The following is a 27,380-nucleotide window of genomic DNA, read 5'->3' on the forward strand; positions in this document are numbered from 1 at the left end:
ATAGATTTAGGACAGATATCAGGGGTAGTTTCTTTACTTAGAGAGTCGTAGGAGCATGGAACGGCCCGCCTGCAACAGTAGTAGACTCGCCAACGTTAAGGACATTTAAATGGGCATTGGACATCCATATTGGTAATAATGGAACAGTATAGGTTAGATGGTCATCAGATTAATTTCACAGGCCGGTGCAACATCGAGGGCTGAAGGGCCTGTACTGCGCTGTAACGTTCTATGTAACTCCCCTCCTCTAAACTCCACAATCTCCTATCCCCCAACCTTAAATAGTCGATCACTTACCTGGCCCCCTTGTCATCTGGCATCCTGGCACCCCACTTGGTATCCTACCCAGCCTGCGCCCCACTAATCTGGCACCCTAACCTCTCAGGTACCTTGCATACTTATCATTTGACAGCAGCTGTCAAAGTGGCTGTCTGTGATCTTGGACCTTTACATTTTAGAATACTGCTGTGAAAAAGGGAAGTTAGTTTGCCTTCCACTGACAGTTCTGCACTACAAGAGAATTGTTGAAATGGAAATGTGGCCCTGTATTTGTGTAGGCTATTCTCCTGTCAGCAATGTGGAACTTTTGTGGCGTAAAGCAAGGAATTGAATGACAATCTACGGGAAGCACTGTGTCGCTGTTCTTCCATTGTGGTTGAGTCAAAATCCTGGTAATCATAGATAGAGAAAAGAAAAAATAGTGACAATAAACAGTAATAATTGGAAATGAATGCACGGAACTCCATTTTAAAGTATACAAGACCAGTTTGGTTGTGTTTCACACGCTTTTCTGGGTGAAGGGGCAGCAAAGCTGACATCTCCCTCTCACGAGGGAATAAAATGAATCAAATTCCAGTTCTCAGAAATCTCGGGAGGAGGCTTGAGGCTTCCAGAAGATGTCGTCACAGGGTCGTTTAAATTTCAAAAAACTACTGACAGCTATGACATTTTCTTTCAAGCACGATTCCGATTCTGATAATGGAGACCATAGGTTATTCCCACACACTGAGTAAACTGGGCGCTGCCCTATCTACGCCGATTGAAGAGGTGTGACCTTCGCATCATTTCACATTCCTGGAAAGTACCCCACCTAACAGTGGCAGAGCGAAGCGCAACACTCGCCTTTCCCACACCTCGGCTCATTATCCTTCTGCTAACTTATTCTTGTCGGGAAGAGCCAAATTTTACCCCAGTTATTAGTCTGCCCCGTTCGCTGCCAACTTGTGAGAAGTTACTCTCAACTTTAGCCTGGATTTCACCTGAAGCCGAGACTTCCGGGGTTCCGGCAACTAAATGTTCTGGGAAGTTTGATACAGTATTGAAAAGTGAAACCAAGTCCGACTGAATTTTCCTTTGAGGACCTTGCTTACAACATGGCAGTAGCAACGCCAATACCAATGATCGATTTTCGATCCAACAGCGCTCAAATGAACAACAACACAGAAGAGACCCTCCTTCCGGAGCCGGAGCCGTCCCTCCAGGTGAGCTGTAGCTCTCCTCAGGCAACTATTAAAGGGAGATTTAAAACTTCCAATCGCTGGCTTGGTCATAATTTGAGTTGTTTCTCGTGGCTTCACTGGCATAGAACACCTCTTCGTTAGAATTTTCTCCTCTCTGCCATTGTGATCCCAGCCTGTCAGGTTATTTAGGGGAAAGTTGAAAGGTTCACATTAGCGCTCCCTGGGCGAGCGAATACACAGGCAAGTCGTCAGACTGGATTGGAACCGTATATCTGAAAATAAAAACGTGCACGTCTTCCTAAAGTCCCAAGAGGTTACTTGACAAGTATAATATCCTGAACTGAAGAGGTTGTTGGGCAGGCTAATGTCGGCTCCGATTTAGATGCAGGTACAATTATAGCATTCAAAAGACTTTTGGACAAGTACGTGGATAGGCAAGGTTTAGAGGAATATGCGCCAAACGTAGGCAAATGGGATTGGTTTAGTTTGAGAAAATTCTCAGTATGGACGAGTTGCATTGAAGGATCTGTTTCCATAACTCTATAAATCAGATGAAAAACAAAATACTGTAATCCTGATGCTGCAAATCTCACAAATGAACAGAAACTGCTGAAGAAGTTCAGGAGGTCTCGCCATTTCCCCACTTTAACCCTCCCTGTCTATTATAATTAACCAGCTTTTCTCTTTTAATTGAAGTGAAAATGTCAATTCTTTTTCCCTTCCAACAAGTGCTGCCAAGCATGCAAATTTATCCAGCATTTCCAGTTTTTGTTACAGCTCAAATGTTTGACAGTTTTTGATAGTACTTGACAAATAGTCATTTGCCAGACCACCAGGAGAATTCACCCAGCCTTTCAAATGTTGTTGTAGGATTTTTCACATTCGCCTGCTGCTAAAGGCAATCTGCTGTTAAAGCAGAAAAGCTGGTTATAGACATAATGCAAGTGGACAGAGAGGGCTGAGGAGGGGAAAGTGCAGAATAAGAGGCACTAGCATGATGTTTGTATTGTATCATGATGTTTCTTAAATCTTTAACAGCGGCAAAGATTTCTATTAGTTTAAGTAATCGTCTGGATTCATATTTTGATTGTTTCTGCAGGAAGGACGGAATAGACAATGGAACATTCAGTGTTGCAGAGAGATATACAATAGAAATATCCGCAATAAAATCAAAAGCTGGAAGTGTAAAGTGCTGATCGTGTTATCTTCTATAATTTTAATAACCACAATCGTGATTCTTGGCATAAGTGAGTAGAATATTTAAATTATCAAAGTAAAATATTGTATTGTACAGATCTCATTGCTGATGCAACACAGTCTGGGAATATTGTTCAATCCTAGAACATTTGGGGATGTATTTCTTAATTTTTGCATTGATAGATTTTACACTCACATTTCATCTCTACTTCTTAATTAAAATCGTACTTAAAGAAATAATTATGTTGACATGTTATGGATCAAATTGCAGTTTGGTCTCCTGAGAATTTTGGTGAATCATGCATGTCAGGCCTACTCTGTTTAACAAGATCACGGCTGATCTGATGGTAGCCTCAGCTCTACATTCCTGTCTAGTTGCTATACCCCTTCACTCCCCTATCAGTCAAGAATCTATCTATCAGCCTTAAAAATATTCAATGGCCCTGCATTCACTGCTCTCTGGGGAAGAGAATTCCACAGATCAATGACCCTCTTAAAGAAAATAAATCATCACCAAGGGTGACTCCTTACTTTTCTGTTATGACCCCCTGGTTCTAGTCTCTTCCACGAGAGAAAACATCCTCTTGGCACACAAAGTTAATTCCCTTCAAGATCTTATATGCTTCAGTAAGATCATGTATCATATGCTCATCAAACTCCAAAGGATACAAACCAAACTGATGCAATGTTTTGTTAATAAAATAACCCACTCATCTCAGCAATCAGTAGAGTGAACCATCCTTGAACAGTTTCCAATGCTACTCTATTCTTTAGGAGAAAGTGAGGACTGGAGAAGCAGAACATAAAAAACACATTTCATAGTTTTCTATTGCAAATCTTTGGACTTTAAAAGAAAGATGGAGAGGTAAAAGAGAGAAATAATTAGAAGTCATTCATAACCAAGTTATTTCATACAATTACCAGTCCACCTTCTTGAGCAGTTTGGGTTTAAAGGATGGATATTAAATGCTGGCTGGCAGTGACACCCACATCTCTTGAGTAGACATATAAACAAATGAATCTGGTATTGTTGCCATACAGTTGGACTTCATATGAAAAGTGCCATTTGTTAGAATTAATAATTAGTTGCTTTTCATTTTTAAATTTGTAATTTTAAACGTCAACATAAGTAAATCTCTTACACATCAGTTCTGCATTTTACACCATCATTCCTCAGCACCTGACTGGAAAGCTGAGTCTGCTGGGCCTAAATACTTTGCTTTGTAACTGGATCCTGGACTTCCTGACTGGGAGACCTCAGTCAATCCGGATTGGAGACAGCATCTCCAACACCATCACACTGAGCACGGGACGGCCCCAGGGCTGTGTGCTCAGTCCACTGCTGTTCACCCTACTGACACACAACTGCAGCGATGCACAGGTCGAATCACATCATTAAGTTTGCCGATGGTACAACTGTCGTGGGTCTCATCAGCAGGAATGATGAGTCAGCATAAAAAGAGGAGGTGCAGCGACTAACGACTGGTGCAGAGTCAACAGGCTGTCTCTTGAACGTGGACAAGATGAAAGAGATGGCTGTTGACTTCAGGAGAGCATGGTACGACCACTCTCCATTGGACAGCGACGGCTCCCTGTGGAGATTGTGAAGAGCATACACCTGGTGTAGAATCTCAACTGGATCCTCAACACCAGCAGGCTGAGGAATGCCTACCTCCCACCCTGTATCCCCACACATTCTACAGAGGGTTCACTGACAGTACTCTGAGCTGCTGCATCACTGCCTGGTTTGGGAATTGCACTGTCTCGGATGGTAAGACCCGACAATGGTGAGGACAGCTGAGAGGATCATCGGGCTCCCTTCCCCCCATTACAGACATCTACACTAAACGCTGCTTCTGAAAAGCTAAGAGTATTGTGGAAGAGCCCACAAACCCCTCACTCAAACTTTTCTCCATCCTACCATTTGGCAGAAGAGACCGGAGCATTCCATAAGACATAGGAGTGGAAATAAGACCCTTTGGCCCATCAAGTTCACTCCGCCATGGCTGATGGGCATTTCAACTCCACTTACCCACATTCTCCCCGTAGCCCTTAATTCCTTGCAAGGTCAATAATTTATCAATCTCTGTCTTGAAGACATTTAACATCCCGGTGTCCACTGCGCTCTGTGGCAATGTATTCCACAGGCCCACCACTCTCTGGCTGAAGAAATGTCTCCTCATTTCCATTCTAAATTGACCCCCTCTAATTCTAATGCTGTGCCCATGGGTCCTAGTCTCCCCACCCAACGGAAACAACTTCCCAACGTCCACCCTTTCTAAGCCATGCATTATCCGGCAAGTTTCTGTTAGATTCCCCCCTCAATCTTCTAAACTGTAATGAATACAATCCCAGGATCTTCAGCTGTTCATCGCATGTTAGGCCTACCATTCCAGGGATCATCTATGTGAATCTCTGCTGGACATGCTTCAGTGCCAGTATGTGCTTCTTGAGGTGTGGGGCCCAAAATTGGACACAGTATTCTAAATTGTGCCTAACTAGAGCTTTATAAAGTCTCAGAAGCACATCGCTGCTTTTATATTCCAACTCCCTTGAGATAAATGACAACATTACATTTGCTTTCTTAATCACGGACTCAACCTGCAAATAAACCTTTTGAGAATCCTGGACTAACACTCCCAGATCCCTTCATACTTTGGCTTTATGAATTTTCTCACAGTTTAGAAAATAGTCCATGCCTGTATTCATTTTTCCAAAGTACAAGACCTCGCATTTGCTCACGCTGAATTTCATCAGCCATTTCCTGGACCACTCTCCTAAACTGTCTAAATCTTTCTGCAGCCTCCCCACCTCCTCAGAACTACCTGCCTGTCCACCTAATTTTTTCATCAGCAAACCTTACCAGAATGCCCCCAGTCCCTTCATCCAGATCATTAATATATAAAGTGAACAGCTGCAGCCCCAACACGGAACCCTGTGGGACACCACTTGTCATCAGCTGCCATTTCAAAAAATAACCTTTTATCCCAACTCTCTGCCTTCTGTCAGACAGCCAATTCCAATCCATGCCAGTAGCTCACCTCCAATACCATGGGCCCTCACCTTACACAGCAGCGTCCCGTGAGGCACCTTATCAAAGGCCTTTTGGAAGTCCAGATAGATAACATCCACTGGGTTTCCCTGGTCTAACCTACTTGTTACCTCTTCAAAGAATTCTAACAGGTTTGTCAGGCATGAAATCCCCTTACTAAATCCATGCTAATTTGTTCTAATCTGACCCTGTACTTCCAAGGATTTAGAAACCTTATCCTTAACAATGGATTCTAGAATTTTATCAACAACCAAGGTTAGGCTAATTGGCCTATAATTTTCCATCTTTTGTCTTGATCCTTTCTTGAACAAGGGGGTTACAACAGCGATTTTCCAATTATCTGGGACTTTCCCTGACTCCAGTGACTTTTGAAAGATTACAAACAACGCATCTTCTATTCCTCAGTCACCTCCCTCAGAACTCTGAGATGTAGCCCATTGGAGCCTGGAGATTTATCAATTTTTAGACCGTTTAGCTTATCCAGCACTTTCGCTTTTGTAATTGCTATCATACTCAGCTCTGCCCCTGACTCTCCTCAATTGGTGGAATATTACTCATGTCTTCCGCTGTGAAGGCTGAAGCAAAGTACTTATTAGGTTCTTCAGCTATTTCCTTATCTCCCTTCCTACATCAATTTGGACCAGCTCAATGTCTACTTTTGCCTCTCGTTTGTTTTCTTATTGAAAGAAACTTTTACAATCATTTCTAATATTACTGGCAAGCCTACCTTCATATTTCATCTTCTCCTTCCTTATTCCTCTTTGTTATCCTCTGTTTTTGTAGTCTTCCCAATCTTCTGATTTTCCTGTGCTGTTGGCCACTTTCTAGGCTCTATCTTTTTCTTTTATACATTTCCTAACTTCCTTTGTCAGCCGTGGCTGTCTAATGCCTCCCCCACCCCGGATAATCCATATTTTCTTTGGGATGAATGTACTGTGTCCTCAATTACACCCAGAAATTCCTGCCATTGTTCCTCCACTGTCTTCCCCGCTAGGCTCTGCCTCCAGTCAATTTTCATCAGTTCCTCTCTCATGCCCCAATAATTACCTTTATTTAACTGTAAGACCATTACATCCAATTTTGCCTTCTCTCTTTCAAACTACAGACTGAATTCTACCATATTATGATCGCTGGCTCCTTAGTGTTTCATTACTTTATGATCTCTTATAAAATCTGCATATAAATTCGGTCTCTCATGGCCAGACTATGTAACAGTTTCTTCCCCCAAGCCATCAGGCTCCTTAACACAGTATGATCAGACTCTATCCCACTTGAAATTCCTTGCCAGACTTCGAATTGCTGCTGGAAAAATGTCTATTATTTATCATTCTTCTATTACACTGTAACTTGCGTATTTTGCCCTTCTTGTGCACTTTATGTCATGTATAATTGTGTAGTTTGCGCTGACCATGTCACACCCTCAGTCCTGGAGGAACGCTGTCTTGTTTTTACTGTATCAGCTATATATTGTAGAAATGACAAATAAAAGTTACTCTAATCTACTCATGTTTAATAAGAAATTTTCCTTCTATTTTTAAGAAGCCACTTCATATGATGATGACTTTATTGATCCAAAACTCAAAATTTATGGAATTTCTCAATATTACATTGGAAGTATGACACGTGAACCAGTGATACCTCATTGTAAAAACTACTCATTGGTGTTAAAAAATATGGTAAGTAATTTAGAAAAAATAATATGTTATAAATCATTTGGAAAAGTAGATGTGGTACTGTATTCACCTTTCTTGTTAATTTCTGAGATTATGTGTACAAAAAAGTTATAGAATCTGAATTTTTGATTAGATTAGACTCCCTACAGTGTGGAAACAGCCCTTTGGCCCACCAAATCCACATCGACCCTCCAAAGAGTAACCCGCCCAGTCCCATTTCCCTCTGCCTAATGCACCTAACACTACAGGCAGTTTAGCATGGCCAACTCACCTGACCTGAACATCTTTGGACTGTGGGAGGAAACCCGCACAGACATGGGGAGAATGTACAAACTCAACACAGACAGGAGACCAAGGCTGGAATCAAACCTGGGACCCTGGTGCCGTGAGGTAGCAGTGCTAACCACTGAGCCACCCTGCCACCCAATTGATTGCAATTAAATAATATATATTAATTCCAGTAAAATTGCAGATCACCTTAAATATTCTAAAATACTTGGTTATAATCCCTTGGTTACATAATATAACTTAATTCAGAAACTGTTTGCAAACTGGCCTAATTGTTTAATTAATAGCACCACATATTAAAATCTTCTGTAATATTTTCTTTCCAATCATCCTCTAAATATTAGGTCGGGTGGAATGCACAACTATGGTGGGAGGTTTAGCGATCTTGAACGCAGGTGGGTGAAGCAGTTTGGTGGTCTACTCAACCAGGAACCACTTAGAGTCATAGAGATGTACAGCATGGAAATAGACTCTTCGGTCCAACCCATCCACGCCGACCAGACATCCCAACCCAATCTAGTCCCACCTGCCAGCACCCGGCCCATATCCCTCCAAACACTTCCTATTCATATAGGTACCACCCTCTGCGTGAAAAAGTTGCCCCTTAGGTGTCTTTTATATCTTTCCCCTCTCACCCTAAACCTATGCCCTCTAGTTCTGGACTCCCCGGCCCCAGGGAAAAGACTTTGCCGATTTATCCTATCCATGCCCCTCATAATTTTGTAAACCTCTATAAGGTCACCAGTCAGCCTCTGACGCTCCAGGGAAAACAGCCCCAGCCTGTTCAGCCTCTCCCTGTAGCTCAGATTCTCCAATCTTGGCAACATCCTTGTAAATCTTTTCTGAACCCTTTCAAGTTTCACAACATCTTTCCGAAAGGAAGGAGACCAGAATTGCACGCAATATTCCAACAGTGGCCTAACCAATGTCCTGTACAGCCGCAACATGACCTCCCAACTCCTGTACTCAATACTCTGACCAATAAAGGAAAGCATACCAAACACCTTCTTCACTATCCTACCTACCTGCGACTCCACTTGCAAGGAGCTATGAACCTGCACTCCAAGGTCTCTTTGTTCAGCAACACTCCCTAGGACATTACCATTAAGTGTATAAGTCCTGCTAAGATTTGCTTTCCCAAAATGCAGCACCTCGCATTTATCTGAATTAAACTCCATCTGTCATTTCTCAGCCCATTGGCCCATCTGCTCAAGATCATGTTGTAATCTGAGGTAACCCTCTTCGCTGTCCACTACACCTCCAATTTTGGTGTCATCTGCAAATTTACTAACTATACCTCTTATGTTCACATCCAAATCATTTATGTAAATGACAAAAAGTAGAGGGCCCAGCACCGATCCTTGTGGCACTCCACTGGTCACAGGCCTCCACCACCATCCTCTGTCTTCTATCTTTGAGCCAGTTCTGTATTCAATTGGCTAGTTCTCCCTGTATTCTATGAGATCTAACCTTGCTAATCAGTCTCCCATGGGGACCTTTGCTTACTCAATGCTTACCATTATTGTTAATGGTTAACTGTTACACAAATATCACTCTTTTCAACCTCAAACCCAAGGTCCTTTCCAAATTTTGTCCCATCTTTAACCTCCCTTTCTTCTCTGCTCTTCATAGTGGTGAATGTTACCTTGTCTAATAGTTACCTGTTCCACATTTTCAGTTCCTTTGTTTGAGTCCTTACACTAATGCCCATGGCATTGGCACCAACTTGGCAAAGGTTATCAGTGGCATCTCGTTTTTTTATCCCTCCCTTAACTCTGATATTTTCTTGGTTAGCCAGTCTATTGTCTTCCCCACCTCCAATGCCTTGTCTCTATGTCACAGACCTTTACTCTCCATGATTAATGTTTTTGTATATAAGAGGTTTGTGTTGGTTCTTAGGTGAACTCAAAGCTGGAGCAGATTGCGAAGATTCTCTGCTGAGATTTCTTGCTTTTCTTAATAAGAGTCACTGGACCCAAAATCTTGTTTCCTCTTGTTTCCTCTCCACAGATATTGCCAGACCTGCTGAGTTTTTCCAGCAATGTCTGTTTTTGTTTACAATATTGCTGTTAATTACCTTAGAGGCCTGAATGACCTGCTAGTTCGATGAGTTTGGAGGAAGCATTTTCAAGCAGATTCTAGCTGATTTTTGAAGCAGACATAAAATATGACTAAGTTTAAAACTCTTTTTCCCCAAGAAAAGGGCTGGTGTGTTGGAGGATTCCAACATTATGTGTTGTTGTTTAACATCTGAGTATCACCCAGTCTAATTTAGCTCAAGTGCCAAAGGTCACAAGATTTGCAGCTACCATTTTGATGGTCTATTTATCCAGTTTTAAAATGTGTTGACTGAAAGTTAATAGTATACTAGGGTATGAGATCCATGCTCCATCTTTGAGGAATAGAGTCATAGAGTCACACAGTATGGAAACAGATCCTTCAGCCCAACTTGTCCAGGCCAACCAGATTTCTTCAACTGAATCAGTCCCATATGCCTGTGTTTGACCCATATCCTCCTAAACCTTTCCTATCCATGTAATTGTTCAAATGTATTTTAAATGTTGTAACTGTACTCACCTATACCACTTCTTCTGGCAGCTCATTACATATATGAACCATCCTCTGTCTGAAAAAATTGCCTCTCAGGTTTTAACATCTTCTGAATCTTTCCCATCTCACCTTAAATCTATGCCCTTTAATTTTGGACTCCACTACCTTGGGGAAAAGACCTTAACTATTCACCTTATGTATGCCATTCATGATTTTACAAACCACTATAAGATCATCCCTTGGGCTCCTACGTTCCATGGGAAAAAATAATCCCAGCCTATCCAGCCTTATAACGCAAAACCCTTCAGTTTTGGTGACATCCTTGTAAAGCTTTTTTGCATCCTCTCCATATTAGTAACATCATTCCTATAGCAGAATTATATGCAGTACTCCAAACGTGGTCTTGTACAGCCATAACATGACATCCCAATTCCTGCACTCAGTGCTCTAACTGATGAAGACAAGCTTGCCAAATGCCCTCTTCATCACTCTCTCTACCTGAGATACCAAATTCAAGGAACTACGTACCTGGATCTCTAGATGTCTCTGTTTGACCACACTGCCCATGGTCCAACCATTAACTGTGTAAGTCCTGCCCTGGTTTACCTTACCAAAATGCAACACCTCACATTTACCTAAATTAAATTCCATCTGCCATTTCTCAGCCCACTGGTCGAATTGCTCAAGATCCTGTTGTACTCTTAGATAGTCTTATTCACTGTCCACTATGTTACCAATTTTGGTGGCATCCGCAAACATATTCACAATGGCTCCTATATTCTCATCCAAAACCTCACCCATGACTGTCCATGATCCACCTATCTCTGCAACAGCCCCTCCAATTTCTTCCGTAGCTTCTCACTGTGTCCTGGGATACATTTGATCAAGTCCCAGGATTTATCTACCTTCATGTGTTCGAAGGACTCCAGCACCTCCTCTTCTGTAATGTGGACTCTTTTCAAGACATCACTATTTATTTACCCTGAGTTCCATATGGTTCCACATATTTTAATACAACCACAGATCTCAAGCAGTATCAGTTATTGCCACCTCTGAAGTATCCAGAGATTATTTCCTTGGCCAATTCCTTTTACTGTTTGAGGATGGCCATCTAAGAATGTAGCCCTCTGTCAATTCTGTTTCCATGCATATATAGATGAAAGCAGATCTGGAATTCCATACTTTAGTCAATTCCACAATTCCTTGCTGTGTGCATTAGATTGAACTAGTGTAATAAGGCTGTCATTGTTTGATGCAAAAACTGAAATTCTTGGATTTAGGTACCTCTGAAACCTATATTGTAACTTAACCATTTGTTTCTGATACTTTGACATAACTGTGAGCTATACTGTGTTACATCTATATTGCAATACAATAGCAAAGTTAAGAAAGGTGGCAAAGATCAGACTGCATGATTAGAAAAATTTTGGGGTTTAATGAAAATTCTCCTGATGATACTGTAACTCATTAGCAACCTTCCCTTTGTGAATTTTTGTGTCAACCAGGTTAGAGAGTTGACTCCTTTACATTATTGCCTTATTAAAAAATGCATTTTTAAGTTCTGCTTTTTCCATTTGAATTTTTGATCTTCAGTACTTAATACAGAAGTTTTTTTCTCTGTTTTTAGCTGTGGCAACTATATAACAAATCTCCAGCAATTGGATATTATTTTGTGGATAGTGGTGTGTTCTCATGCAGGTAAGACAAAGTATGTTATTATTAATGGCTTGTAATCAGTGTTTATCCTAAAATGAATGACACACAAATGTACATCTTTTTTGGAAGTGCTTGTGTCAATGTACATCATTCCAGTTTTACATTGCTTTAAAGTCAACAGAATGAGAAAAATAGTGATATATATCATAAGGGGCCCCTACCATCCATCTTGCTGATTATTTATTAAGTTTTGCTGAATGGTTGTTTGTTAAATGACTGTTCCCCCAACACCAACCACCACACCCCAACCCACCTGTAATTTGATCAGACGATAGATGAAATGGCTGAGGCATTGAACAGGTACTTTGCATCAGTCTTCACAGTGGTGGGTACTAATAACTGTGGGCATCACGGTGGCACAGTGGTTAGCACTGCTGCCTCACAGTGCCAGAGACCCAGGTTCAATACCCGCCTCAGGCGACTGACTGTTTGCACATTCTCCCCGTGTCTGTGTGGGTTTCCTCCGGGTGCTCCGGTTTCCTCCCACAGTCCAAAAATGTGCAGGTTAGGTGAATTGGCCATGCTAAATTGCACATAGTGTAAAGGGGTAAATGTAGGGGAATGGGTTTGGGTGGGTTGCACTTCTCTTTCCAAGCTAATAATCTACCCCTAACACCATGCGTCCTTATACAGCAGGCTCATATGCGGCACCTTGTCAAAGGCCTTTTGGAAATCTAGGTACACCACATCTACTGGATCCCTGTTGTCCACCTTGCTTGAAATGTCTTCATTGAATTCCAAAAGATTTGTGAAGCATGACCTGCCCTTCATGAACCCATGCTGCGTCTGTACAATGGGACAATGTTTAGAGATTACCTGTTATTTCTCCCTTGATAATAGACTCAAGCATCTTCCCCACTACAGAGGTTAAGCTCACTGGTCTTTCATTCTCCATCTTTTGTCTACTTCCCTTTTTAAACAGTCACATCACATTTGTTATTTTCCAAACTGCTGGGACTGCCCCAGAGTGCAGCGAATTTTGGAAAATTACTGCCAGTCCATCTGCTATTTCTCCCACTATCTCTCTTAGTGACCTGGAATGCATTACATCAAGGCCAGGAGACTTATCTATCCTTAGCTCTATTAGCTTACCCAACACTAACTCTTCATTCAGAATAATTGTTTCCAGGTCCTCACTTACCTTCGTCGCTTCATCACTTACTGGCGTGTTTTTAGATTAGATTAGATTACTTACAGTGTGGACTTGATAGCCCATGAGCTATCCTGTCTAAGGAAAATACGCCATGTAGCCAGTGATACTGTTGAAATCAATCAGGAATAGTAACTATGCATTTTCTTCTGATCACTGCATTTGAACCTAAGGCACTTACAAGAACTGAAAATCACCTTAGCTAGGTTTGGTAAGCTGAGCACACATCACAACAAGGAAAATATTCTCAATGATAGAAATCTTATGTAAAAACAAAATGTTCTGGAAAAGTGTAATAGGTTAGAAAGCATCTGTGCGCATTGAAACACAGCAAATGTTTTGGATTGATGATTTTTAATCAGAATTACTGAAGTGGTTTTGACAAACAAAAAATCAATCTGAAATACTATTGCTGTTTCTCTCTCAGTAGACGTTGCCTGACTTGCTGCATATTTTCAGCACTTCCTGTTTTTATTTCAGTACAAACAATTGGTAGAATGTGTGATGCTCCTGGCCTCTATTTCTCTGTGACCTTAATACTGCACATTCAGATATTCAGCTAATCGGAAATCTGAGAATCTTAGATGGTAAAAGCAAGTTAAATTCTTATAAGCTGAGTGTCTTCAATAAAATGGGGATTTTTTTTAGCCACTATTTATTCCTACTTACATATCTAAGCAGGCTTAGCCAATTGTCATTTTAATCATTCCTGTTTTTCCTGAATTAGCAAATAAAATACTAATGATATTTCCATGCAAAACTATTGAACATGGTATAATATAAAGTCATCTAGCCACAGAATGTGACAATGCTAAAAATATGAAACCCATAATTTGCATGGATCCACAAACACTAGTTCAAGATAAAATGCAATATCAAATCTGTTGTTTCAAGTATTACTCAGGACTAGATTAAAAATGATTGAGCCATCCATTTTTGTGCTGAAGCTTCTCCTGACTTTCAGAACAGAACTTGACAGGTTGCATGGCAGGTATTTTTCCACAATGATTCTAATGGCAATGGCTGATGGGTGTAGTTCTACCATCATTACTATCTCAACCACCAGTATATCAGTATTCAGCATATACTAATCATAAAAATGCTGCACTTGCGCATTTATATAGACTTTCCACAGCTCATGAGCAAAAAAAAATGTGGTTTTTCATTTTTAGACAGCTGTTTATACCATATTTTGGCGCAATTCTGTAGAAGCCAGCGCAAAGTTTCAAAGAATTGAGTTTCACATCATCACTGTTTTCGACTTTATTACACAACAATGTTGCAACATAAAGAAAGCATAATGTTACATAAAGAACAAAAAAAATGCAGTAAAATGAAAAAAAATGATAGAGAAGCAAATATAGCTTATAAACTTGTGAGACATATTTTGTTACCATTGACGCCATTATGCGACTTAAAGGAAGACATCATTAAAACAAACTTGACACAAAGTATGAACATAAGTGAAATTAAACTGAGAAACAATAAAAGTAGAGGGAAGATTGTGAGGAAAATTTGACATGTTTCTGGTCTTTCGATACTGTCTGAACCACATTTCAACAAACAAGTTATGAGACAGATTCTCCAAGCAAAGTTCCCTGTGAATGTATTTTTATGCTGCGTACGCCTCTTAAATCTGTGTGCACCAGTGGCTTTCAAAACCAGAGTCAGTGCTTGTTATGGCATTGGTCCAGTGTTTAATACGTGTGGAACATCTGCAAGGGAGATGTTTCCAAGAAGTTTCCAAGAAGTGGCAATCTTCTGCAGAAGTGTGATGCCAGGTGGCCAGCTGGATACAGATTAAGTTGCCAGAGTACAGAATGCCAGGCGGGAAGGGTTAGGGGGCCAGGTATTAGGATGCATGCTGTATGATCGGAAGGATGTCAAGTAAGCAGGGGTAGTGTGCCAAGTGTTTAGGGTGCCAGGGTGCAAAGTTGCAGAGGGTTGGATGATATGTAAATGATGAAGTGTTTTAGGGTAAGTGGAGATGGGTGGGAGAAATCGGATATATTTGGGTGTGTGTCAAGCAACAATGGGGTCAGTATAGAGGTATTCAGGAGTTGGATTATGTGTTTAATAATCTAACTTCTCCTGAATAATTATTTACTTAATTTCATTGGAACCCTCTGAATTCTTTGATTTAAAGGGAGATATTTGGAAGGTTCCAGGGTAGAAGCCCAGTGGAATTCTTTCAGAGTCTGCCATGATGAAGTTTCCATGGGATGTTCCTGCACGACTCTCATCTAGACTGGAATAACAACTGGCTGCCAAATTGAAAATCTTGGCCTGTGTATCTGAAATAAATTTTGGTATGGACAATAAAGTGAAAGTGAATTAAATTATGTTCATAATTTGAATGGTGATATGGTCATTAAAACATACATTTCAAATTTGTATTTCCAGACCAAAACAGCGGATAGGGTCATGCTCAGGTATTTTGAATAGATGGTCAAAAGTATGTTTTAGAATTTAAAAAAAATATTTCAGTGGAGCTAGGCAGAGGAAGGAGAGACAGGAAGCAATAGAGCCAAAGCAATCTTCACATCTGGTGTTAGAGGTAGGGAAAGAAGGACTTTGTACAACAATTATAGTAGGAAATTATCTGCATAGGGTGCAGTTAACAGTAAACCAAATGGAGAACTTTGGGCTTGTAACATTGAGTTAGCACACTGAGTGTCAGTAACAATTGATTGAAATTTTGTTGTGATTCCTTGAAGACATTGATCTGTAGGGGTTTAGAATAGGAGAGAGGATCATCATTCTCACAATTATTGGGTGTATCTTTGTTTTCAGTTGAGCAGTCATCACATGGGGGATGCACGAACTCCCTTTAGAGAGTTCAGCAGTACATAGCTGTACAAAGAGTTTGAAAAAGCTTTTTCTTTTTTTCCCCTTTTACGTTTCAAATAAGTGCAAGCGTATGTTCACCACGTTCCTATACTCATTACTAAAACTACATTTGCAATGCCTTTTTCAGTACTTTGTCTGAAACCTGAGGGTTAATGCTTTGACATGGGATTCTAAAATAACCAGCTGAGCAGAACTTATACTAGGAAAAGCAGCTCCTAATTTGAATAATGAAAACAGCAAATTTTTCTTTTGTTTATAATCTACAGTCAAAAATGTTGTAAATGAGCTAGTTTGCTGAGTTTCTCATAGTACTAAAGCCTCATTGATGACAGTACTTATATGTATATATATATATATATATATATATATATCTGATTCAACATCATAACTTTAAGCAGGAAACAGCTGCCATGTAGCTATTGAAAATTAGCCTGGATTTTCATCATTGGCCATCTGCTTTAACGATGTACATTGATTGGTCAACAGAAGAATATAAATAATAAAGTCCTAACCTGACAGACTTCCCTCCCTTTGAGCTGCAGCATATGTGGATAGTGACACAGATTAGGAATGTACAAAAACACTGCCTCCACTAAGTGGGAGCTTCATTTTAAACATTCATTTGTAGTGAGGATATTTTGAGTGGTACTCCATTTACTGATGTTTGGAGATCTAGAAGTGTGTATCTAACATACATATTTAGCATCTGGAGTTGCTGGAAAATCAAATGTGGCAACAACTGATATGAATGTCACAGGTCAAAACAATGCAGACTGAAGTTAATCATTACTTGTTTACCTGTATTTCTTTCCTCTGTGAAAGAAAGGAAAACAAATCACGAAGTGATGTTTCTAGGTTAGACCATGCAAAGAAATGCTTCTTCCTGAGCAACTGGGATTCAGAGGAGAAGCAGATTTTTTTTGTCAAATAGTTAATGCTTGCATGTTTTAATCAAACAGCACTTGTGATATGTAAATGACTCTCTAATACTCAATACCATTCCAATGTAAGTCACACTTTGAATAGCATTTTATTAAGTAAGGTATGTCAGACTCTGATAACTCACATGCTTGAAGATGACACTAAGATACAGTTCCTGGCCCAACAATTACAGCAGGAAATTATTTGCAGTGGTGAAGTTAGCAGTAAACCAAATGGAGAACTATGTTCGCCACTTCCTTGCAACATAGAGTTTGCACATTGAGTGTTAGTAACAATGGATTGAAATTTTACTGTGATTCCTTGAAGACGTGTAGCAACGTTGGTCTATGGCATCTAGCTTTAGAAAGGGACAAGGGTCATCACTCTCACAGTTACTGGGTGCATCTCTACTTCCAGTTGAGCAGTCGTCACACAGGAAGGGTTAAAAATCCCTTGTGGAGAGTTCAGCATGTGGATTGGACCAATTAACATGAATCTTACCTATTGTCATCTGGTTATAAACTGAGCCATGGACAGAAATATTGGGTTACAGTATCTATGGTTTATTGGACAGAAATATACTGGAATCTTTAGCATTCTGATCTAAAAACATATTGCTAGAGTCAATAAAACAGTGAAGGGCAAAGTCTAACTGCTGATCACTATCTTTAGCAGTTCTGTTTTCTCCTGAGAGTGCAATCAGGGTTCTTTATTTCTATATATCATCTGCAAGCTTCTGTCACATCCTGTCTAACGTTTCATGAAATAAACCTGTTTTAATATTTTTAACTGACCAGTATAAGTAGGCTAGGATTTGTCAGTGTTACACAGTCAAGTGTTTCCCTGACCATGGTTTCTCTTCTGGGACTCACTGTAGTACGTCATCTGTGATCATCATGAATTGCAACATTTAAAAAGGTGTCTGGAAGCATACATGAATAAGAAGGATTTAGAGGGATATGGGCCAAATGCTGGCAATTGGGACTAGATCAGTTTAAGATATCTGGTCAGCATGGATGAGTTGGACCAGAAGGTTTGTTTCCATGCTGTGTGACTCTATGTTCTGTCCTCCGTCAACTTGTCATCTTAGTTTAACTAGCCTAGATATACTTGATCAAATTCAATTGTAATATTTTACACTGCTTTTTTGAATCAGAGGCTGTGACACAAACTTTGGATTTACAGCACACGTATTTTTCCATGCTGTAAGTGGCCTTTTAAACATTAAAAATCACATCCACAGTGTACATGTACACTTTGGTGCAAATTGCATCAGATGCCATTTTGGTGTGGGTGATGGGACACATGCATTAATTGAACATCTGGTACTGTAGGCAATTGTGATATCACATGCTGGTTCAATGCCAGTGGGAGTTTATCATTTCAAATCAACCTTTTCAGAGCTGGTATTAGAACCTCTGGAACAGGTGTGACTTGAACCCAAGCCTCCTGGCCGAGAGGTAGGGACACTACCAATGTCCCTCAAAAGCCTTCAACATTACTCAAGATTTCTTCAAATATAATGTTAATGTTACTCAAGTTATTTTCATCAACCTACTCAGGCATGTTGTGACACACCTATAGGGAGTTAAACTTGGACTTTCTGACCCAGAGCCAGGACATTACCACTGCCACAAGAGTGCTTACATTTCTCAAGTATTTTTTCCACCACCAGGAAAACCTGGGAGCTTTTAATTAGATAGAACTGGATATAAAACCGGCTGAATTGGGAATAACCCTTGATCAATAGTCCTTTTTTGTACCACTGCATCCAAGAAGACCCAACAGTAATGCTTATATTTTCCCAAAATCACCCGTAGTGATGCATAATGTTTTTTTTAATACATTGTGACATAGTAAAAATATGTCATTGTATATATATTTTAATATTCATTACTTCCACCACCAGGAAAATACACATATGACTAATGAAACATTTACAAGTAAAGCCTGTTCAGGGCAATGCTGTCATTAAAAAGTGAAGGAGGTTGAGGGAAAGAAGCAGGAGACTAAATCAAAATGGAGTTGAAGGGGGAAATAAAGCATTCCATCCCCATAACATTATTCAAGTTAACACCATCTCTTAATTGCGCACAACTGAACACATGCTCAGAAGCAGAAAGGACAACCTCCTATTTAAGAGTATTAATTAGCTAATTTTGAGTTTCTGTTGATAGATTGCTACTGCCTTTGTTTTGTTTCTAATTCATTTTAGGGATGTTCATATCACTGGCAGGACCAAGATTTATTGACCATCTTTAAATGCCCTTAAGATGGTGATGAGCCACTATCTTGCATATATCTGAGTGGCTTGTGAGCTCAATTTAAAAAGGAGTTGCATTGCTGTGGATCATAGAGATGTACAGCATGGAAACAGACCCTTCGGTCCAACTCGTCCATGCCAACCAGATATCCCAAACCAATCTAGTCCCACCTCCAGCACCCGACCCATATCCCTCCAAACTTCCTATTCATATATCCGTCCGGATGCATTTTAAATGTTGCAATTGTACTAGCCTCCACCACACCCTCTGGCAGCTCATTTCATATATGTACTACCCTCTACGTGAAAACGTTGCCCCTCAGGTCTCTTTTATATCTTTCCCCTCTCACCCTAAACCTATGCCCTCTAGTTCTGGACTCCCTCACCCCAGGAAAAAGACTTTGTCTTTTTATCCTATCCATGCCCCTCATAATTTTGTAAACCTCTATAAGGTCACCCCTCAGCCTCCGACGCTCCAGAGAAAACAGCCCAAGCCTATTCAACCTCTCCCTATAGCTCAAATCTTCCAACTCTGGCAACATCCTTGTAAATCTTTTCTGAACCCTTTCAAGTTTCACAACATCCTTCCGATAGGAAGGAGACCAGAATTGCACGCAATATTCCAAAAGTGGCCTAACTAATGTCCTGTACAGCTGCAACATGACCTCCCAGCTTCTGTACTTCCATAGGCTGGACTGAGTTGGGAAGGCAGATTTTCTTTTCTAAGCTGCATGAACAAAGTAAAAACCTCTCCGCATTGCTAATGTTGCCTCCACAATTTGGGCAATCATAAGCTCCTCTTTGGAATACAAGAAGACTGGTAAAAGGAGCAGAATGCACAGGAGGCAAGGGAGCCCTGCTGGAAAAGGGAAGAAATCTCCAGGAAGGAGTGTTATCAACATAAGGCTATAACCACTCATTATGTACACAGACAAATTCTCCTACCTGACACCCAGTACGCAACAATGTATGCTGCTGAACTTTCACCAGTTGGTTTAAGGCCATACATAGCACATCATTAAGACCATAAAATATAGCAGCAGAGTAAGGGCATTTGGCCTGTCCAGTTTGCTCCACCATTCAGTCATGGCTGATATGTTTCTTGACCCCATTCTCCTGCCTTCTTCCCATAGTCCTTGATGCCATTGCTAAACATTAACCTATCTATATTTGTCTTAAGTACACTAACTGACTTAGTCTCCATAGCATTCTGTTGCAATGAGTCCCACAGAGAAACTACTTTCGGAACACGACTGAAGAAATGATAAACTTTTTGCTCTAGTTCCAGGTTACAGAATTCTAAATTATGCCTGTGTTTTGCAGTTTGTTTATATAAAGTGTTCAGAGTTGCTAGTTTCCCTATAATTCTGTTGTGGTTCTATTCGCCGAGCTGGGAATTTGTGTTGCAGACGTTTCGTCCCCTGTCTAGGTGACATCCTCAGTGCTTGGGAGCCTCCTGTGAAGCGCTTCTGTGATCTTTCCTCCGGCATTTGTAGTGGTTTGAATCTGCTGCTTCCGGTTGTCAGTTCCAGCTGTTCATTGCAGTGGTCGGTATATTGGGTTCAGATCGATGTGCTTATTGATTGAATCTGTGGATGAGTGCCATGCCTCTCACAGAAGCGCTTCACAGGAGGCTCCCAAGCACTGAGGATGTCACCTAGACAGGGGTCGAAACGTCTGCAACACAAATTCCCAGCTCGGCGAACAGAACCACAAAAACGATCACCCGAGCTACAAACCTTCTCACAAACTTTGAATCCCTATAATTCCTTATAATCTTCCCCTTTTCTTTCACAAAATGGTTATTCATTTCCTATACTGAAAAGATATCCATTAGATACTAATTTATAAATTTCTAATACAATGCCAGTATATTACCCACTCTTTTGTCTTTAAGGTTAATAAATCATTTTTGCCAACATTCCATTTGCTTGTCCATCATATCGTCCGATGTCATGTACATTTAGGTGAAGTTTCGTGGATACAAATTCCCTACAGTATCTTTCTCAAACAGCTACTGCCTACGTTCTTATTTGACAGTAAATATTTGCAAACTAATTTTCATGGGAGAATCATAGTTCAGTCTGACTCAATCCTCACATGATGTTTAAGTACGTACTATACTATTGAGGAATTGTTGATGCAATCTGAATCAGGATCAACGATTTGATTTTTTTCTCCTTTACAAACCCAGGATGGTGCCTACTATTACTCGAGTTGAAATGAGCTGATTAGACCAGAGATTCCAGCTGAGTACTCTCTGGTCCCTATCATTATAGAACACAGAACATAGAACGTTACAGCATAGTACAGGCCCTTCAGCTCTCGATGTTGCGCCAACCTGTGAAATTAATCTGATGACCATCTAACCTACATTGTTCCATTATTATCCATACATATGTTCAATGCCCATTTAAATGCCCTTAACGTCGGTGAGTCTACTACTGTTTCAGGCAGGCCATTCCATGCCCCTACTACTCACTGAGTAAAGAAACCCCCCTGATAACTGTCCTAAATCTATCAACCCTCAATTTAAAGCTATGTTCCCTTGCATTAGCCTTCACCATCCGAAGAAAAAGGATCTCAATGTCCATCCTATCTAACCCTCTGATTATCTTATACATCTCAATTAAGTTGCCTCTCAACCTTCTTCTCTCCAATTAAAACAGCCTCAATTCCTTCAGCCTTTCCTCATAAGACCTTCCTTCCATACCAGGCAACATCCTAGTAAATCTACTGTGAACCCCTTCCAAAGCTTCCACATCCTTCCTATAATGTGGTGACCAGAACTGCACGCAATACTCCAGGTGTGGCCTTACTCGTGTCTTGTACAGCTGAAGCATGACCTCATGGCTCCAAAACCCAATCCCCCTAACATTAAATGCCCACACACCATATGCCTTCTTTGCAACCCTATCAACCTGGGTGGCAACTTAAAGGGATTTATGCACCTGGATACCAAGATCTCTCTATTCATCTACACTGTCAAGAATTTTACCAAGTTAAAAATCACACAACACCAGGTTATAGTCCAACAGGTTTAAATGGAAGCACTAACTTTTGGAATGCTGCTCCTTCATCAGGTGGTTGTGGAGGACACAATTGTAAGACACAGAATTTATAGCAAAAGTTTACAGTGTGATGTAACTGAAATTATACATTGAAAAATACCTTGATTGTTTGTTAAGTCTCTCATCTGTTAGAATGACCATGATAGTTTCACTTCTTTCATATGTAAATCACAAAACATTTTTTAAAAGTTACATTCTCAGGTTAACTGTAACAATTGGTGTCAGCCCAGATAAGATGTTAAGATGTTGAAGTGTTAGCCCCCTGCACCCCAGTCTAACACCGGCATCTCCAAATCAAGAATTTTACCATTAGCCCCGTACTCCGCATTCCTGTTACTTCTTTCAAAGTGAACTTTCTCACAGTTTTCTGCATTAAACTCCATTTGCCACTTCTCAGACCAGCTCTGCATCTTATCTATATACCTCTGTAATCCACAACATCCTTCGGTACTATCCACAACTCTGCCTATCTTAGCATCATCAGCAAATTTACTAACCCATATTTCTACGCCCACCTCCAGATCATTTATAAAAATACAAACAACAGTGGCCCTAAAACAGATCTTTGCAGCACACCACTGGATACTGAGCTCCAGGTTGAACATTACCCATCAACCACCACCTTCAGGGCGGCACGATGGTACAGTGGTTAGCACTGCTGCCTCACAGTGCCAGAGACCTGGGTTCAATTCCCGCCTCAGACAACTGTCTGTGTGGAGTTTGCACATTCTCCCCGTGTCTGCGTGGGTTTCCTCCGGGTGCTCCGGTTTCCTCCGACAGTCCAAAGATGTGCAGGTTCGGTGAATTGGCCATGCTAAATTGCCCATAGTGTTAGGTGCAGGGTAAATGTAGGGGAATGGGTGTGGGTGGGTTGCGCTTCGGCGGGTCGGTGTGGACTTGTTGGGCTGAAGGGCCTGTTTCCACACTGTAAGTAATCTAATCTAATTCTGTCTTCTTTCTGCTAGCCAATTTTTGATCCAAACTGCTAAATCACCTTCGATCCCGAAATTTGTATTTTGTGTAATAGCCTATCGTGTGGAAATTTATCAAATGCCTCACTGACGTCCATATACACACATTAACCACCTTACCTTCATTCACCTGTTTTGTCACCTTCTCTAAGAACCCAATAAGATTAGTGAGGCACAACCTACTCTTCTCAAAACCATGTTGACTATCAAATTATTCCTTTCCAGATGATTATAAATCCTATCTCTTATAACTTTTTCCAACATCATACCCACAACCGAAGTAAGGCTCACTAGCCTACAAATGCCAGGTTTGGCCGGACTCTTCTGAAACAAGAGAACAACATTTGTTATCCTCCAGTCTTCTGGCACTACTCCTGTCAACAATGATGACATAAAGATCGAAGCCATAGGCTCTGCAATCTCCTTCTTGGCTTCCCAGAGAATCCAAGGATAAATCCCATCTGGGCCGGCGTTTTTCCTATTTTCAGATCTTCCAAAATTGCTGAGACTTCCCTTTTGTCAACCTCAATCCTATCTAATCCTGTAGCCTGTATCTCCGTATTCTCACTAACATTTCCCTTTCCAATGTGAATACTGACGAAAAGTATTCATTAAGTGCTTCCCCATTGTCCTCAAATTCCACACACAACTTTCCACTACAATCTTTAATTGGACCTAAACTTATTCTAGTCATTCTTTTATTCCTGATATATCTATAGAAGGCCTTAGGGTTTTCCTTGATCCTATCTGCCAACAACTTTTCATGTCCCCTCCTGGCTCTTCTTCGCCCTCTCTTTAGATCTTTTCTGGCTAACTTATAACTCTCAAACCCCCTAACTGAACTTCACACCTCATCCTCTCATTAGCCTTCTTTCTCTGAACAAGAGTTTCAACTTCTTTAGTAAACCATGGCTCCCTCTCTCGGCAACCACCTCCTGCCTGATAGGTACATACTTACCAAGGAGCCGCAGTAACTGTCCATAGAGTCATAGAGATGTACAGTGAGATCTCTTTTATATCTTTCCCCTCTCACCCTAAACCTATACCCTCTAGTTCTGGACACCCTGACCCCAGGGAAAAGACTTTGCCTATTTATCCTATCCATGCCCCTCATAATTTTGTAAACTTCTATAAGGTCACCCCTCAGCCTCCGACGCTCCAGGGAAAACAGCACCAGCCTATTCAGCCTCTCCCAATAGCTCAAGTCCTCCAACCCTGGCAACATCCTTGTAAATCTTTTCTGAACCCTTTCAAGTTTCACAACATCCTTCCAATAGGAAAGACCAGAATTGCACGCAATATTCCTAGAATAAGCTCTACATTTCAAAAGTGTTCATCCCCTGCAGTTTCCTTTCCCATCCTATGCATTCTAAATCTATCCTAATCACATCATTACTTCCTTTCTCCCAGGTTTGCCTCCTTCTCTGCGGTATGTACCTATCCCTACCCATTGCGATTGTAAACATAACCGAATTATGGTCACTATCACCAAAGTGCTACCTACCTGTAAATTGACAGAACAGTCTTGAGTTAATCAGCTACTCATTACTTGACCCCTATTTAAACTTCAATAGATTATTTATTTTGTTTGATGAAGGAGATATTAACTTTTTTTCTGACATTGATCTTTTTATTTGCAGCAACGTTACTATGTATTTCTGGTTGCAATTTGCATTGCCAAAAGAACATGACCTTTTGATTAAATATACATTAAGTGTGGGAATACTGTTAAATGTATTACGACAACATCTTTACCTTGATGGAACGGCAAAGAATATGAAAGTTGTACCATCTTCTGTCACACTACAGGGTAAGCACTTAATTTATATACTGTATAAATCCAGCCAAGGTTACAGAAGAAAGCTTATACCCTTGACTACCAGCTTGGTTTAGCCTTAAACTAAACTATGTTATAATGTTGTAGTTTGTAATGTGTAAATTTTACTTTTGGAATATAGGATTGAATGTGGCACCCAAAAATGCTACTTTCTATTATAAATTTACTAACTTTGTATGTCCCTTTTGAACTTGTGGTCATCTTTTTTGATGAGGTGATAGTAAGATCATAAGGTATTTCTGGCTAAATTATATGAAATAAGCCAAATAATTTTCACCTCTTTATCTACCTTGTGAATTGTAGTTAGGTCACATGTAGGCGAATTAAAAGACATTATCATGATCTAGTATGGCTTGTGATTATTATGCTTTACAGACAGTACAATGACTAAAATTCAAGCTTCTGCAAAACATCTAAAAGCAGTCTTTAAATAATAGAGCTGTAAAGTACAAATCTGCATATAGAGTAAATCTGACTCAACCATTGGTACTATATTTCACTTTTGTAATTTACACACACTTGCATTTTCTTATGGGTTCTTATTTTAACCATATATTCATTTTCTTTGTGGATGAGAACAAGGGATGATGTAGGTAATGCTTAAAAGTGAAAGTGTCTTTTTTTTAATGACTGATTTGTGTTTTGGCCATTTTACAGTTGCTAATGATGGATATGTTCGAAGCTTGAAAACTGGTAAGTGGCTAAAGTGTAAGGCAATTTTCAGAGAAGGAAGCATCAGAATCTAAATTTGGTTGGGTAGAAGTCATCAATATTAAATAATAATTGAATTTATATCATACTTTTGACCATAATATATATTGAATTACTCATTTTGAAGTATAAATGATTATGTCGGCATTTTCTCCACACAATTAATTTAAAAAGTGGGTTGGGGAAAGTTAGATGTTTGGAGGTATGGAGTTGTTATAATCATGAATGCATTGCTGAAATGGATTCTTTAAGGAGATTCAATCTTGTTGCTCAAGAAGAATTTGGTATTGATTAGAATAAAAATAAGTTTCAGTGCTGTGGGGAAACAGCAGCAATTTGAGACTAAGAAGGATGAATACAGACTTGGTGGACCAATGTCCCCTTTTATACCATAAGATTCTATTTAGAGATTCTAATCTAGAGGAACACTGTCTGATTTGGATGCAAGTTGTAGAGGGGATAGTGGATTGGAGTGGGGCAGACTCTGTTAATACCAGTGGAAACATCAACATGTAGGGAAGCTGGCTCCACATTTGAACTGGACTGCACTATCCTATTTGTAACACCCTTTGGGAGATCCTGATTACCTGTTAACATGATAAATACTATTTCAACTGACTTGCAACTTAGTGGCACATTATGGTTTCCCAGTCTCCCTGAACCTCAAAAATGAAAGTTAGATGATATCATAGTAACAATTAAGGACTGAATGAAATGCTGCAATACATAAACAGCATTCTCAGCTGCTTACTTCCCTTCTGACTGGAAATAATTTGTTCACAATAGAGTTTACTTTATTCTTCAGAAGTGTTTTAGCTTATTTTTCTTTGTTAAATGCCTTACATAAACATATGTTTTGTTGATGCTCTGAGCAACATAGGTCAAGAATGTCCTAGGACCTGCTTTTGCTCCACTAGTATAACTTTGCTGCAAATCAGAAAACACCATTATTGCACATAAATGTAGTTGTGATGAAATTTTGTTCCTTAGTTCAGGATGAAAATTATACAGCTAAGAAGATCCAGTTAGTCTATGTACTGGAATAGATTACGTAAATATGCTAATTCCTTTAGGTCTGCTTGTGTCTTTTCAGGTCAATGTGTGTTACATGTTCTGTTATTGAGCAAAGAAAAGACATTTGGTTCACTAAGATTAGGGAACTGCAGCAAAAACAACAACACCTATTGGCTGGTGCAGGGACAAAGTGATCACTCCATCAAAACTGTAATTTCAACTGAAGCTGAAGGATCGGTCTGCACTGATGTGAATGTGACAATGTATAATACGTGGATCCCAGATTCTAAGCAAACTGTTAGTAAGTACGTGTCATTTAGAGAAATTTTGCAGTAGATCAATATGACATCGATTTGTATTTTTGAGCTTTTGTATTGTAGACTATGACATTTATCCAACATGTTATAAAGTTAATAATCACACAGCACGAGGTTATAGTCCAATCGGTTTAATTGGAAGCACTAGCTTTCAAAGCACCGCTCCTTCATCAGGTCGTTGTGGAGTACACAGTTGTAAGACACAGAATTTATAGCAAAAGTTGACACTGTAAACATGAAGGAGCGGCGCTCCAAAAGCTAGTGCTTCCAATTAAACCTGTTGGACTACAACCTGGTGCTGTGTGATTTTTAACTTTGTACACCCCAGTCCAACACCGG

The 27,380-nt window shown here is 40.1% G+C and overlaps 1 protein-coding gene across 1 annotated transcript in view; it reads left to right on the forward strand.

Moving 5' to 3' along the window:
• Positions 1 to 1,091: 1,091 nt before the first annotated feature.
• Positions 1,092 to 27,380, forward strand: part of LOC140486346 (suppressor of tumorigenicity 14 protein homolog) — a 67,142-nt gene continuing 40,853 nt past the window's right edge. The window contains exons 1-7 of the mRNA XM_072585351.1: positions 1,092 to 1,481; positions 2,560 to 2,707; positions 7,249 to 7,385; positions 11,848 to 11,918; positions 24,803 to 24,972; positions 25,657 to 25,692; positions 26,804 to 27,029. Of these exons, the coding sequence (XP_072441452.1) occupies positions 1,374 to 1,481; positions 2,560 to 2,707; positions 7,249 to 7,385; positions 11,848 to 11,918; positions 24,803 to 24,972; positions 25,657 to 25,692; positions 26,804 to 27,029 (896 nt within the window). The 5' untranslated portion in view covers positions 1,092 to 1,373. The remainder of the gene's footprint in view (positions 1,482 to 2,559; positions 2,708 to 7,248; positions 7,386 to 11,847; positions 11,919 to 24,802; positions 24,973 to 25,656; positions 25,693 to 26,803; positions 27,030 to 27,380) is intronic.

Source organism: Chiloscyllium punctatum, chromosome 15, assembly GCF_047496795.1.
Source record: "Chiloscyllium punctatum isolate Juve2018m chromosome 15, sChiPun1.3, whole genome shotgun sequence".
In the NCBI taxonomy this organism is placed as follows: Eukaryota; Metazoa; Chordata; class Chondrichthyes; order Orectolobiformes; family Hemiscylliidae; genus Chiloscyllium; species Chiloscyllium punctatum.